We start from the raw sequence: 11311 nt of genomic DNA on the forward strand, positions 1-11311 counted from the left end.
CGGATGGTTATGAGCCACCATGTGGTTGCTGGGATTTGAACTCCGGACCTTCGGAAGAGCAGTCGGGTGCTCTTACCCACTGAGCCAACTCACCAGCCCCAATTTTTTTTTTTTTTTTAAGGAGTTCAAGACTGATTGTGTGTTATGTTTGCTTGCTTGCTTTTTTTTTTTTTTTTAAAGAGTTATTTATTTATTTTAAAGATTTATATGTGAGTACACTGTTCCTGTCTGGAGACACACCAGAAGAGGGCATCAGATCCCATTACAAATGGTTGTGAGCCACCATGTGGTTGCTGGGATTTGAACTCAAAACCTCTAGAAGAGCAGTTAGTGCTCTTAACCACTGAGCCATATCTCCAGTTGAAGATTTATTTAATGTATATGAGTACACTATTGCTCTCTTCAGACACACCAGAAGAGGGCATCAGATCTCATTACAGATGGTTGTGACCCACTATGTAATTGCTGGGATTTGAACAGAAGACTTCTAGAAGAGCAGTGCTCTTAACCTCTGACATCCTTCCAGCCCCTCTTTTTTTAAAAAAAAATATTTTATTTATTTATTTTATATATATGATGAGTACACTGTCACTGTCTTCAGACACACCAGAAGAGGGCATCAGATCCCATTACAGATGGTTGTGAGCCACCATGTGGTTGCTAGGAATTGAACTCAGGACCTCTGGAAGAACAGTCAGTGCTCTTAACCATCTTTTTTGGCTCTGCTTTCTTGATTTGTAGCATCTTTAATAGAAATGCTATGTTACTTTGTGGTTAGAAAATTGGTCTGCAGAGATACTGTCTCTACTTTATGTGTTAACAAACAAATGCTGGTTTTAAAGGCCTGGGCTCCAGTTTCTAGGCTAAGATGTTGGTGCAGTGACTGTGTCCAATAGTGACAAACTGCACTGGTGTGCTTTAAGGGGTGCTTTTTCCTCCTTGTCCTTTGGGACTTAGGTATTTGTAAACAGTTTTTCTTTCTAACAATTCTTTCATGTGTATGAGTGTTGAACTTGCATGTGTGTGTGTGCACCATGTGGGTATAGTTCTGGCCTAGGAGGCCAGAAGACATGGGATCCCTAGGAACTGGAGTAACAGACAGCTGGGAGCTGCCACGCAGGAGCTGGGAATGGAGCCTGGGTCCTCCCACAGAGCAGCCAGTGCTAACTGCTCAGCGTTCTCTCCAGGCCCAGGTTTTTAATTAGTTAAATTAAGTAATTTAATTAATTAAAGATGGTGTCTCACATCACACAGTCAGGCAGGAATATTGCCGTGGATGACCTTGAGGTCCTGAAACTCCCGACCACGGTTTGGAGCATTAAAGTGAAATGGGCTCGCTGCTGCATCCTGCTGCATCCGACACCTTTAAAAGCATTGCAGTTGGGAGTGCTGAGAAGCAGAAGCAGCTGAGGTTGGCGTGGCCTTTATGGCCAGTTCCAGGTGCTGGAGTTACACAGTGAGCCCTAGCTCAAAAAAGGAACAAAAGCAAACATCACTGTAGTGCTTACCTACCCCACATGCAGCTATTGGAAGAGAATTCAGCAGCGGGGCTTTAGAAACATAGGAACGCAATTCTTACCCTTAAAAAAACTCAGGGTGCCACTAGGCATGCTGGTGGTTTATGCCTGTAATTCCAATCTGGACCCTGAGCCAAAGGGTTAAATGAAGCCAGCCTGGGCTGCACAGACCCTGACACACTCACACTCACACTCTCTCTCTCTCTCTCTCTCTCTCTCTCTCTCTCTCTCTCTCTGACAATGTTTCACTCTGTATCTGGTAATACACCAGTCATGCTCCTGCCTCAGTCCCTAGCTTATTCTGATGCTCAAATTATTTCCCGTTGGGTATTGAGATTGGTTGGCTTCTTTTGACAGCTTTCTCACACGATGAGATGTTCCAGGCTCTCCCTGCCCTGACTCTACAGTGAGCCTTTTTGCAAGGAGCAACTGAATAATCTAACTCCCATCTTGGGAGGCTATAGGTTTTAGTTTAGACTGCTGCAACAAAACACCAGAGTGAATAGACACATTTCTCAATTCTGGAGTTCAGGAGGTCAAACATGCAGGTGCAGGCAGGTTTGGTTCCCTGGGAGGGGTTTCCTGGCTTGGAAGCAGCCATCTATTCTCTGTACGTGGTCTTCCTAGATATAGAGAGGGGCAGCTTCCAGATGTGTTGGTGTTATGGTTTGTATATGCTCGGCCCAGGGAATGGCACTATTAGGTGTGGCCCTATTGGAGTAGGTGTGTCACTGTGGGTATGGGCTTTAAGACCCCTATCCTAGCTGCCTGGAAGCCGGTCTTCTGCTAGCAGCCTTCTGATGGAAGATGTAGAATTCTCAGCTCCCCCTGCACCATGCCTGCCTGGATGCCACCATGTTTCTGCCTTGACAATGGACTGAACCTGTTAACCTGTAAGGCAGCCCCAATTAAATTTGTCCTTAAAAGAGTTGCCCTGTTGCTGGGCGTGGTGGCACATGCCTTTAATCCCAGCACTNGGGAGGCAGAGGCAGGNGGATTTCTGAGTTCGAGGCCAGCCTGGTCTACAAAGTGAGTTCCAGGACAGCCAGGGCTATACAGAGAAACCCTGTCTCGATAAAAACCAAAAAGAGTTGCCTTGTTCATGGTATTTGTTCACAGCAGTAAAACCCTAAGACAGTTGAGGAATGTGAACATTCAGTTTGCAGCACCTAACCTAACCTGTTGCTAATGAGAAGTTCAGGCCTGGACCCTTCTCTTCCTAGCAACGATAGCAAGGAAAAGCCTTCTTTTCTCTGCCTTAAGCACAGGCATCAGTGTCGCTTGCTTGCTGCAAGCCTACAAAGACTGCCGAGAAAGGGCAGAGCCAAGAGGATCACAAGCCAGAGCCAGCGCCCCAGCTCGCCTAGCTCTAGACACTGTTCCTTCTGGTCCTCACTCTTAGTGTTGAGCAAGTAAGTGGTATGGCACCACTGGTCATAAAGTTCCCTCCTCTCTCTTTCCTGGGCTGGGGCTGTAGCTCAGTTGGTAAAGAGCTTGCCTGACATGCATGGAGTCCTGGGCTTGTTCCCAGCACCATATAAATCAGGCATGGTGTTTGTGTTTGAATAGGCATGACCCCCACACCCACACCCATAGACTTGTTTGAATGCTTGGCTCATAGGGAGTGGCACTATTAGGAGGTGTGGTCTTGTTGGAGGAAGTGTGTCACTGCAGGGTGGGCTTTAAGATCTAATATGCTCAAGTGGTACCTAGTGTGACACACGGTCTCTTTCTGCTGCTCGTGCATCAACAAGTAGAACAGGTCCTTGGCTTCTCCAGGACCATATCTGCTAGCACACTGCCATGCTTCCCGCCATGATGATAATGAACTAACCCTCTGAAACTGTAAGCGAGCCACAATGAAATGTTCTCCTTTATAAGAGGTGCCGTGGCCATGGTGTCTCTTCACAGCAATGGAAACGCTAACCAAATCAGTGGTGCATGACTGTAATCTCAGAACTCAAGATGTAAAGGCGGAAGGGTTAAAATTTCAACTGGATACCAAGTTCAAGTCCAACTTGGCATCTGGACTCCTACCTCAAACAACAAAATCACCAACAAAAGCAAGCAAAACCCATATACATTGCTGTACACTTGTTTATTTTTCTTGCCTGTAAAAATGGTTGGCAAGTACTTTCTTTCAAAAGAAAGAAGGCAATTTTGGGGAAGATCCCCAGTAGCCCTACCCAGGACTCAAGAGGCCAGGGCCACCCTTGCTAGAAGAGTGTGGAGGGCAGCCACTCAGTGCAGGCAGGGAGGCCCCACAGAGGCTGGGAACACCCTTCTCAGCCCAAAGCAGTCATCATGGCCTGGGCTTGCTTCAGTTCTGCAGGGGACAGGAGGGGACAGGAGCAGTGGTAAGGAGCAGAGAGGCAAGTCTGAGGCCAGCCTGGCTTTTATAGCCAGTTCCAAGTCACCCTGACCCAGGAGAGGCCCCAACCTCTGCAGGTCCAACCTTACCTGCCAGGAGAACCTGGAACTTGTCTGCCGAGAGGGACATGGAAACAGGTTGGGCCTGGCTACCTGGAGCAGGCACAACCTGTAGCTGCAGGTGTACCATGGGCTCCTCCACAGAATGAAGCAGGCTGGAGCTCAGGGTGTAGTCTACCCGCCAGCCCACGCTGGCCAGCCTGTTCACTGCAGGCAAGAAGTTAGACAGTTAGCCACCAGGCAAGCCACGAAGTTCTCCATCTCGGTCCACAATGGGGCTCAGCTCATAACCCTTCAAGGTTGTGTGACCTACAAAGTTCCTGCCTTCCGAGCCAGGCCTGTTGTAGGACAGGTATCCACCCCGACTCTCAGAGAAAAGAAAGCTCAGGCTCTAGTCATGAGATCCTCAGCCAGATCAAAACCCGTCAGCTGCTCTGTGTGTAATTGTGGTTCGGACTTCCCCAGGAGCAATGGCGTTTGGCTTGTGCAAGCCCCTTCTACAGCCCAGCCCAGGCCTGCCAGGCCATTTTCACACTCACCACGCAGGCTGCAGGCCCGAAGGTGCTCCTGTAGGGGGCTCTGCTTCTCTTCGTAACAGCGGCACAAGCTGGTGGCATGCTCTGCAGGCAGACGGAGCTCTGAGGGGGCTCTGCTGAGGTGGCGGGTGGAGACTGGCACTGGGCTTAAGGGGTGGGTCTCAGGCTGCAGGGCCCAAAGGGGACTGGGACCATCTCAGGGCCAAGAAGATCTCAGTGTATTTTCTAGGAACCCCTACCACTGTTTGCACTGTACCTTTGGGCAGCCCCAGCTGCTGCAGCTCACTGGACAAGGAATCGCTGTCCACACTATGCTTGGCTGCACTGGACAGGATGAAACTCAGCACTGCGACTGTGGCCTTCACGTCTCCGGACTCTAGAGACCCACAGGGGATGCAGGGGATGCCACCGTGGCCCCAGCCACCTCCCTGCCCTCACCTCCAGCTTTGGGTCCCAAATCTCCTGAACCCCATGCATGGCTGTGGGACCAGCAGATAGTGGCAGAGGGTGTGGACAGGGCTGTCAATATGATTCTTGCCATCTTATTCACCACTGAAGCAGGAGGATCACGGGAGGAAGGCTGTGGTGCCCAGTCCAGGGTACTCACCAAACTTGGCATCAGCAGTAAGCTTCAGGATCTTCTCATACTATGGGGAAAGGGATCCTAAGTGGGTATCAGAGCCCCGCCACCAGCCCCCTGCCCCTGGCCCAGATCCTGTGGTAAGAATGGGCTGGGGCTAGAAAGAAGGAAGGGGATAGCCGAGGGGCGGGAAGGCTGAAGAACAGACTGCTCTGGGCCCCCTAAGGTTCTCAGACAGTGGAGTGTTTGCCCCTGTACTCACGTCAATCCCCTGCCCCAGGAGCTCCTTTAGCACCTGGCTACACAGCAGCCGCAGCTTCACAGAGGACTGAAAAGAATGTGCCTGTTTCAGCCAGACTGACCTACCTTACCCCTCACTGCTAGGAGACTGGCTGAAGGAGGGCCAGCCACGTGACCAAGGTCACAGAACATGGAGGCCCCATCCTCAGAGAGACCCATTCACCACCCCAGGCCACTTCCATCTCCCAGTCCCAATCTCCTCCTTCCACCCTCAGGCCTCTCTCCTCCCAACCCTAAGTAAACCAGTGCACGTAACAATTTTGGCCAGTGTGCTGATCTCTGCCAGGACCCAGTCGGGACAGTCCAGATCGCCACAGAACCGGAATCTCTGCAAGAGAGTGAGGTAGGAAGTCAGGCAGCCGGTAGGGCTTGTTGGTAGTGCTGGGGCTCAAAGTCAGGGCCTCGGGCCCTGAGCCTGTAGCTCTACCACTGAGCTACAGCACCAGATTCCACTTCCCATAATCTCCTAGTTAACAAAGCACATTGAGCACCCAGAGGGAATGCTCGCTATTTTGATAATGGTGATCCAAGTCCCGGTGAGACTTAATCTTTGCTTGTCTCGCCTGATCTTCACCAAGCTCTAGCGAGACAGGATGTGCACTCTCTGGGAGCCTGGCTCTTTCAGAGATGGCACGGCTGCTTCTTGTCTGAGGACATTCTTCCTCTGCCTCTGCTTCTCATCCGGGTAACACAAACTACCCTTCACGGAGCTGCATCTTCAAGAGTCCTAACACTGCGCTCACGGTTCAGGACAGCCTCTGCGGTTGGAGAAAGACCTACGGCTGCCAATTCTTGCTTCTGACTTGCCCTCTCCTTTTGCAGCTCAAATCCCGATGCCTGTATGGGCTAGACACTCAACACGCATCTCCTGAATGAATGGATTATGAATCAGAAAGCTCAACCCAATCCAAAAATCACTCCTTGACTCAGGAAACTGAGGAGAGGCTTCCTAACAAGTCCTAAGCATGTTTTCGTCTTGTGACCCGACAGCGAGGGAAGTGGGCAACCCCGGGAGGTCCTCTGGGGGCCGTAGAGAGTCTGAGAATCCGGGAGGCGGGACCCTCCGGCGCAGGGATGGACGCGGGGAAGCGCGGCTGCGCCTGCGGACTCCGCCGTTCCGCCGCACCCAGGCAGGTGCCAGTGAAGATTGTTTCCTTACGTTCCTAGAACCACCGAACCCCTTTCTCAACCGAGACCCAACTTCGCATCTTCCCCAATCCCTCACCATGATGTCAGAAGATCCAATCCAGGGCTTCTTCCGGCTTGACCCAGGTCAGCTGACTTTGTGATCACATGACAGCTACTTGGTACAGGGAGGGCCGTTAAGGTAAACCAATCGAGAGTGCGTATTCCTCCAGGAACAAGCAGCCTCTAGCGTTTCGCCAGGATTATTTATCTAAGCAGAAGGGAAGGGGTGGAAATAATTCCATTAATTACTTGGAGGCAGGATCCCATGAACCACGAGCATTAAGGTGGCTTCCATGTTTTCCTTCTTAAGCCATACCGTTATATAAAAAACTATGGACTATGACAAAATATTTTTTTAACGAAAATCTTACTGACTGCCCAGGGCGTGAGGGCACGCATCTGAAATCCCAACACTTGAGAGGCTGTGAGGCAAGAGGATCAGAAGTTTAAGACAGCCTGGACTACAGAGTGAGGTTCCAAACCTAAAACTGCCCAGATGGCTTAGAGTAGCACCCAAGTTCGAACCCCAGAACCTTGTATAAAGGTGGAAGGAGCCGGGCGTGGTGGCGCACACCTTTATCCCAGCACTTGGGAGGCAGAGGCAGGCAGATTTCTGAGTTCGAGGCCGGCCTGGTCTACAAAGTGAGTTCCAGGACAGCCAAGGCTACACAGAGAAACCCTGTCTCTGAAAAACAAAAAAACAAAACAAAACAAAAAAGGTGGAAGGAGAGAGCCAACTCACAAAAACACACACACACACCAAGACTCCGACGTATACACTAAAACAAAAATATATTAATGAAAATAAATAAGATACTATTAAAAATATGATGCATGTGCAGGAAATTACAAGTAAGGGTGAAGCCAAAAGAATCTTCATAAGCTGTACTCCCCTGTGTAATCATAACCAGTAACCAGATTAAAACAAACAAACCCAGAATGTTACTAGTACCCTCCCTCATATCTCCTTCAAGTATGGCTGTTTTTAAAACATCCTTATTGATTCTTGGAGTTTCACATAATGCACCCCACTTCCCTCATATCCACTGCTCACCCTTCTTCTCCAAATAAAACACAAACACAAGCACACATACACACACAAGCACATGCACACACACACACACACACACACACACACACACCAACAACAACAACAAAAACCAAGCATGGAAAAAGTTCAACTTGGAAGCTGTAGTGTGTCACAGTATGTCCCACAGTCCATCCCTCTGTCCATACATCTTCACTTGTAAATATTCATTGCCATGAGTCATTGGTCTGGTTCAAGATCTCTGGCTTCTGGGACATGATCAATATTGGGTTCTCACCGGGCGTGGTTGGCGCACGCCTTTAATCCCAGCACTCAGGAGGCAGAGGCAGGCAGATTTCTGAGTTCGAGGCCAGCCTGGTCTACAAAGTGAGTTCCAGGACAGCCAGGGCTACACAGAGAAACCCTGTCTCCAAAACAAACAAACAAACAAAAAAATATTGGGTTCTCATCAGAATTTCTCCCAGGTACCCTGTTGTTGCTTTATGTCATGGAGGTCCAGCAACTTTGGAACAGCAGGACAATCCTTTGCAGATGATACAGATTTGGGGGTGGGTCAATTCACAGACCAGGATCTGGGCTTGGGTGGTAGCTGAGCTGGTCAGCCCACCAAAGCAAGTTCTCCAGCACCCAACGCTTCCATCAGAAGGAGGCAGGGTCAGCTCTCCTGCTCTCATGGGGCCAGCTCATCCACCCCATGGCTCTAGAGCCAGCTCCACTGTGCTGCCTAGGTAAGGTGCAGCCAGCTCTCCTGAGTGCTGTAGCCAGTGAGGGGCAGGGCCAGCTCACTCACTCTTACGACCTCAGTGTCAGCTCTCCCAGCTGCCTCAGGTGGCAAGGGTGAGGGGGCAGAGGGCATGACCCCTTGTCCCCCCACCCCACTCCCCACCCCAGGCTACTTTACAGCAGATGATTGGCAGGGCCAACTCGCCTGTGCTCCTGCCACCAGGGACAGCCAGCTCTATTGTGCTATGGCTGTGTGTTTGACTTCACTTTTGTGATAGGACTCCTGGGTGTTTAGCACAAATGGCCATAGCATTTTTTTTTTTTGAGACAGGGTTTCTCTGTATAGCCCTGGCTATCCTGGAACTCACTCTGTAGACCAGGCTGGCCTCAAATTCAGAAATCAGCCTGTCTCTGCCTCCTGAGTGCTGGGATTAAAGGCGTGCTCCACCACGCCCGGCATGGTGCCATAGCATTTTATGCAACCAGGAAAAATTCCTTGCAGTTTTGCTAGCACCAGACATTATTTTTAAACTTAAAATAATAATTATTGAACTTATTTATGTGGGTGCATATTTCCTGTGTGAGCTTATTTGTCCCACGTGCATGCAGTGGCCCTCAGAGTCTCAAACTGGAATTAGAGGTGTATGTGAGCCACCTGATGGGGTAGCTGAGAAGTGAACTTGGATCCTCTGGAAAACTAAGGTGTTTTAACCTTAACCCTTGAGGCATATCTCCAACTCCTATATGGCAATTTAAGTCCCGATGACTAGCAGAGCTGCTGCTTACCTTTCTGGTGTTATTAGGGAAACAGGAAGTAGAGTCCAAAGCCAGCCCATAAGGGAGGAGTCAGTCGTTGTGGCCTGGAACCCCTGGAACATCCGCGGGAACTACAAATTGATCATTTGACCAGTAGCTTCTTACCTTTACATCCTGGGGGTGGCAGGGCCTTTTAATAGATTTTTCTGGGTCTCTGGGTAAAGATTCTCCCCAGCCCAAGACTTTGTTTAAGATGCTGGGGCTCATTCAGCATTAGGCTGGAATTACTTGGGCATGGGAAGGCTGCTCGCAGTGGGAGGAGGGAATGACCTGTACTGCTGGGTCCTGGGCTCTTGAATGCTCCCTTGCTCCCACGTAGCATCCCTCAAAGGGAGCCTGGGAGCCTGAGGATGAAGACTTGGATAGAAAGGAACTGGTCAAGATGAGGAGTTTGTTCCTCTAACCCCACTAGTGCCAGGTCCAGGCAGGCAAGATAGTACACCTATGGCTCTATTACCACCACCCTTGCTTCATCCTGAGGCCCAGGGGAGTGAATCCCGCTCCCCTACCCCTGCCTCCATGCACTGCTGTGCTCAGAAGAGAATATTTAAGCTGACTTAGACAAGCTTTTTGGTAGTGCACACCTGTAGTCCCAGGTCTTGGCTGCTGGGGGGAGGAGGAGGAGGAATGTCTGAGAGTTGAAGATCAGTCTGGACTACACAGGGCCCTGTCTGAAAAAAAAGTGAAACTTTCTTGTCCAATGACCATAGCAGGCATTGAGAAACTGCTCTTACATTGGCTCACTGAGCCCACAGATAACTAAGGGTGTGTGTGTGTGTGGGGGGGGGGAGATGTCAGCCTGGTTTCTTGCCTTCACTTCGGGTCTGTCTCCTTTAGGCATCTTACTGTCTGTCAGCTTTTATAGCATCTTGTTCCAGACCTCCGAAATGTTGCCAGAATTTTTAGAGTCATTGACTGGGCTTTGGAAGCCCCACCAAGACAGGCGTGGCTATTGGTGTCCAATACACCAACTAAAGATACAGGTGATCATGAAAAGCGAAGACGAGAGAATTATTCAGCGTGGCCACATTGAAAGGGGAACCAATGGAAGGCTTCAGTGGCCCCTCCAGGCCCATCCTTAGGATGCTAACGTAAAGTCTGGTTTAAAAAGAGGTAAGAGGTAACGTGACTGAGCAGTCTAGGTCAAGGTGTGGTCACCCGTCACTGACCCATCATTGTCTCTGCCCCAGTCACTCCTGCAAGATGACCTGGAAAGCTGTCAGTACTGTGATATCCCTTCCTGGGCGGCACCGGGCTCCAGCCTTTACCTTCCTCCTGCATGTTCTTTGTGGGACGTTTTAACTCTCTGTGGTCCTCTGTAGACTACAGGTTGGAATTACTCTGGATTCTTCTACCCCTGCCTACTTACCCAAAGCCCAGCTCCCTTCCCTCCTCTGCTCGCCTGTCATGGAGAGTGGGTCTCTGCAGTATGATGGTGTCCCTTGGGACTGTGGGCCTTACACAGTCCTTCTGTTTCTGCAGCTTGGTGACTTAAGGGGTCCAACTTGTAGAGGGTGGTTGAAACCTTGTCCAGGGAGAGGTGGCAGAGGCAGGACCAAGAGCTTAGGGGTACAATGGATGTCTCCCTCAGACTGGTGTGGGACAGGGTCACTTGGTGGCCAAACCAGACTCATACACGATGATAGCAATGGCTGCCTTTCCCCCATTTCACATGCTCATGACTCTCTGCCTTGTTGCCACCAGATGGCAGAAAGAGGCTGAGGTACTGTCCAGCCTCACTGTTTCTTCTTCCCTGTCACTTGGTTGCAGGTAAAGAAGTGGGAAGACAAACTCTCCCTAGATCTCTCCTGTTCTCCCTTGCCCAGCTTGCTGGGGTCCCTGTGGATGCTGAGATGCCCTCCTCTGAGTCACACCACTCACTTCCTGCAGAGGGGCAAGATGTTGCCCATTCGGTGCAGACTTGCCTGGCTGGCCTCTGGCTGGCTCTGCCTCTCAAGACCAAAGGTTTCCCTTTTCCGCAGCTAGGCAAGTCTGAAGGCTGGTCCTGGGGACTGCAAACTAAGGATTGAAGACCCCAGGAACTGCCTTCACAGGCTGTAGGAAGCACCTGTTAGAGGACACAGTGACATCTATGCATGGGACTGTCTTTCTCACCCTGACATATCTTCCCCGTGCAGAGTTCCCGTTGATGTTCGGCCCTGGGAACTCTGGC

The 11311-nt window shown here is 50.4% G+C and overlaps 1 protein-coding gene across 1 annotated transcript; it reads right to left on the reverse strand.

Annotated features, from left to right (window-relative positions):
- Positions 1-3597: 3597 nt before the first annotated feature.
- Positions 3598-6631, reverse strand: Commd4 (COMM domain containing 4). Its single transcript, XM_021207002.2, has 8 exons — positions 6589-6631; positions 5620-5691; positions 5326-5391; positions 5091-5130; positions 4740-4859; positions 4487-4567; positions 3978-4154; positions 3598-3843 (listed from the first exon to the last, which is right to left on the reverse strand). Exons 1-8 carry the CDS (start codon positions 6589-6591, stop codon positions 3803-3805), a joined length of 600 nt encoding a protein of 199 aa, XP_021062661.1. The 5' UTR covers positions 6592-6631; the 3' UTR covers positions 3598-3802.
- Positions 6632-11311: the final 4680 nt, after the last annotated feature.

This window comes from Mus pahari, chromosome 10, assembly GCF_900095145.1.
Source record: "Mus pahari chromosome 10, PAHARI_EIJ_v1.1, whole genome shotgun sequence".
In the NCBI taxonomy this organism is placed as follows: Eukaryota; Metazoa; Chordata; class Mammalia; order Rodentia; family Muridae; genus Mus; species Mus pahari.

What these genes read in the sequence shown, in the direction of transcription:
- Commd4 (XM_021207002.2), bottom strand. An exon ending in TCAGCACACTGGCCAAAATT is followed by an intron (nt 5,392 to 5,619) that starts GTTACGTGCACT and finishes CATTCTTTTCAG; the next exon opens with TCCTCTGTGAAGCTGCGGCT. An exon ending in TCGGGCCTGCAGCCTGCGTG is followed by an intron (nt 4,155 to 4,486) that starts GTGAGTGTGAAA and finishes TCTTGCCTGCAG; the next exon opens with TGAACAGGCTGGCCAGCGTG.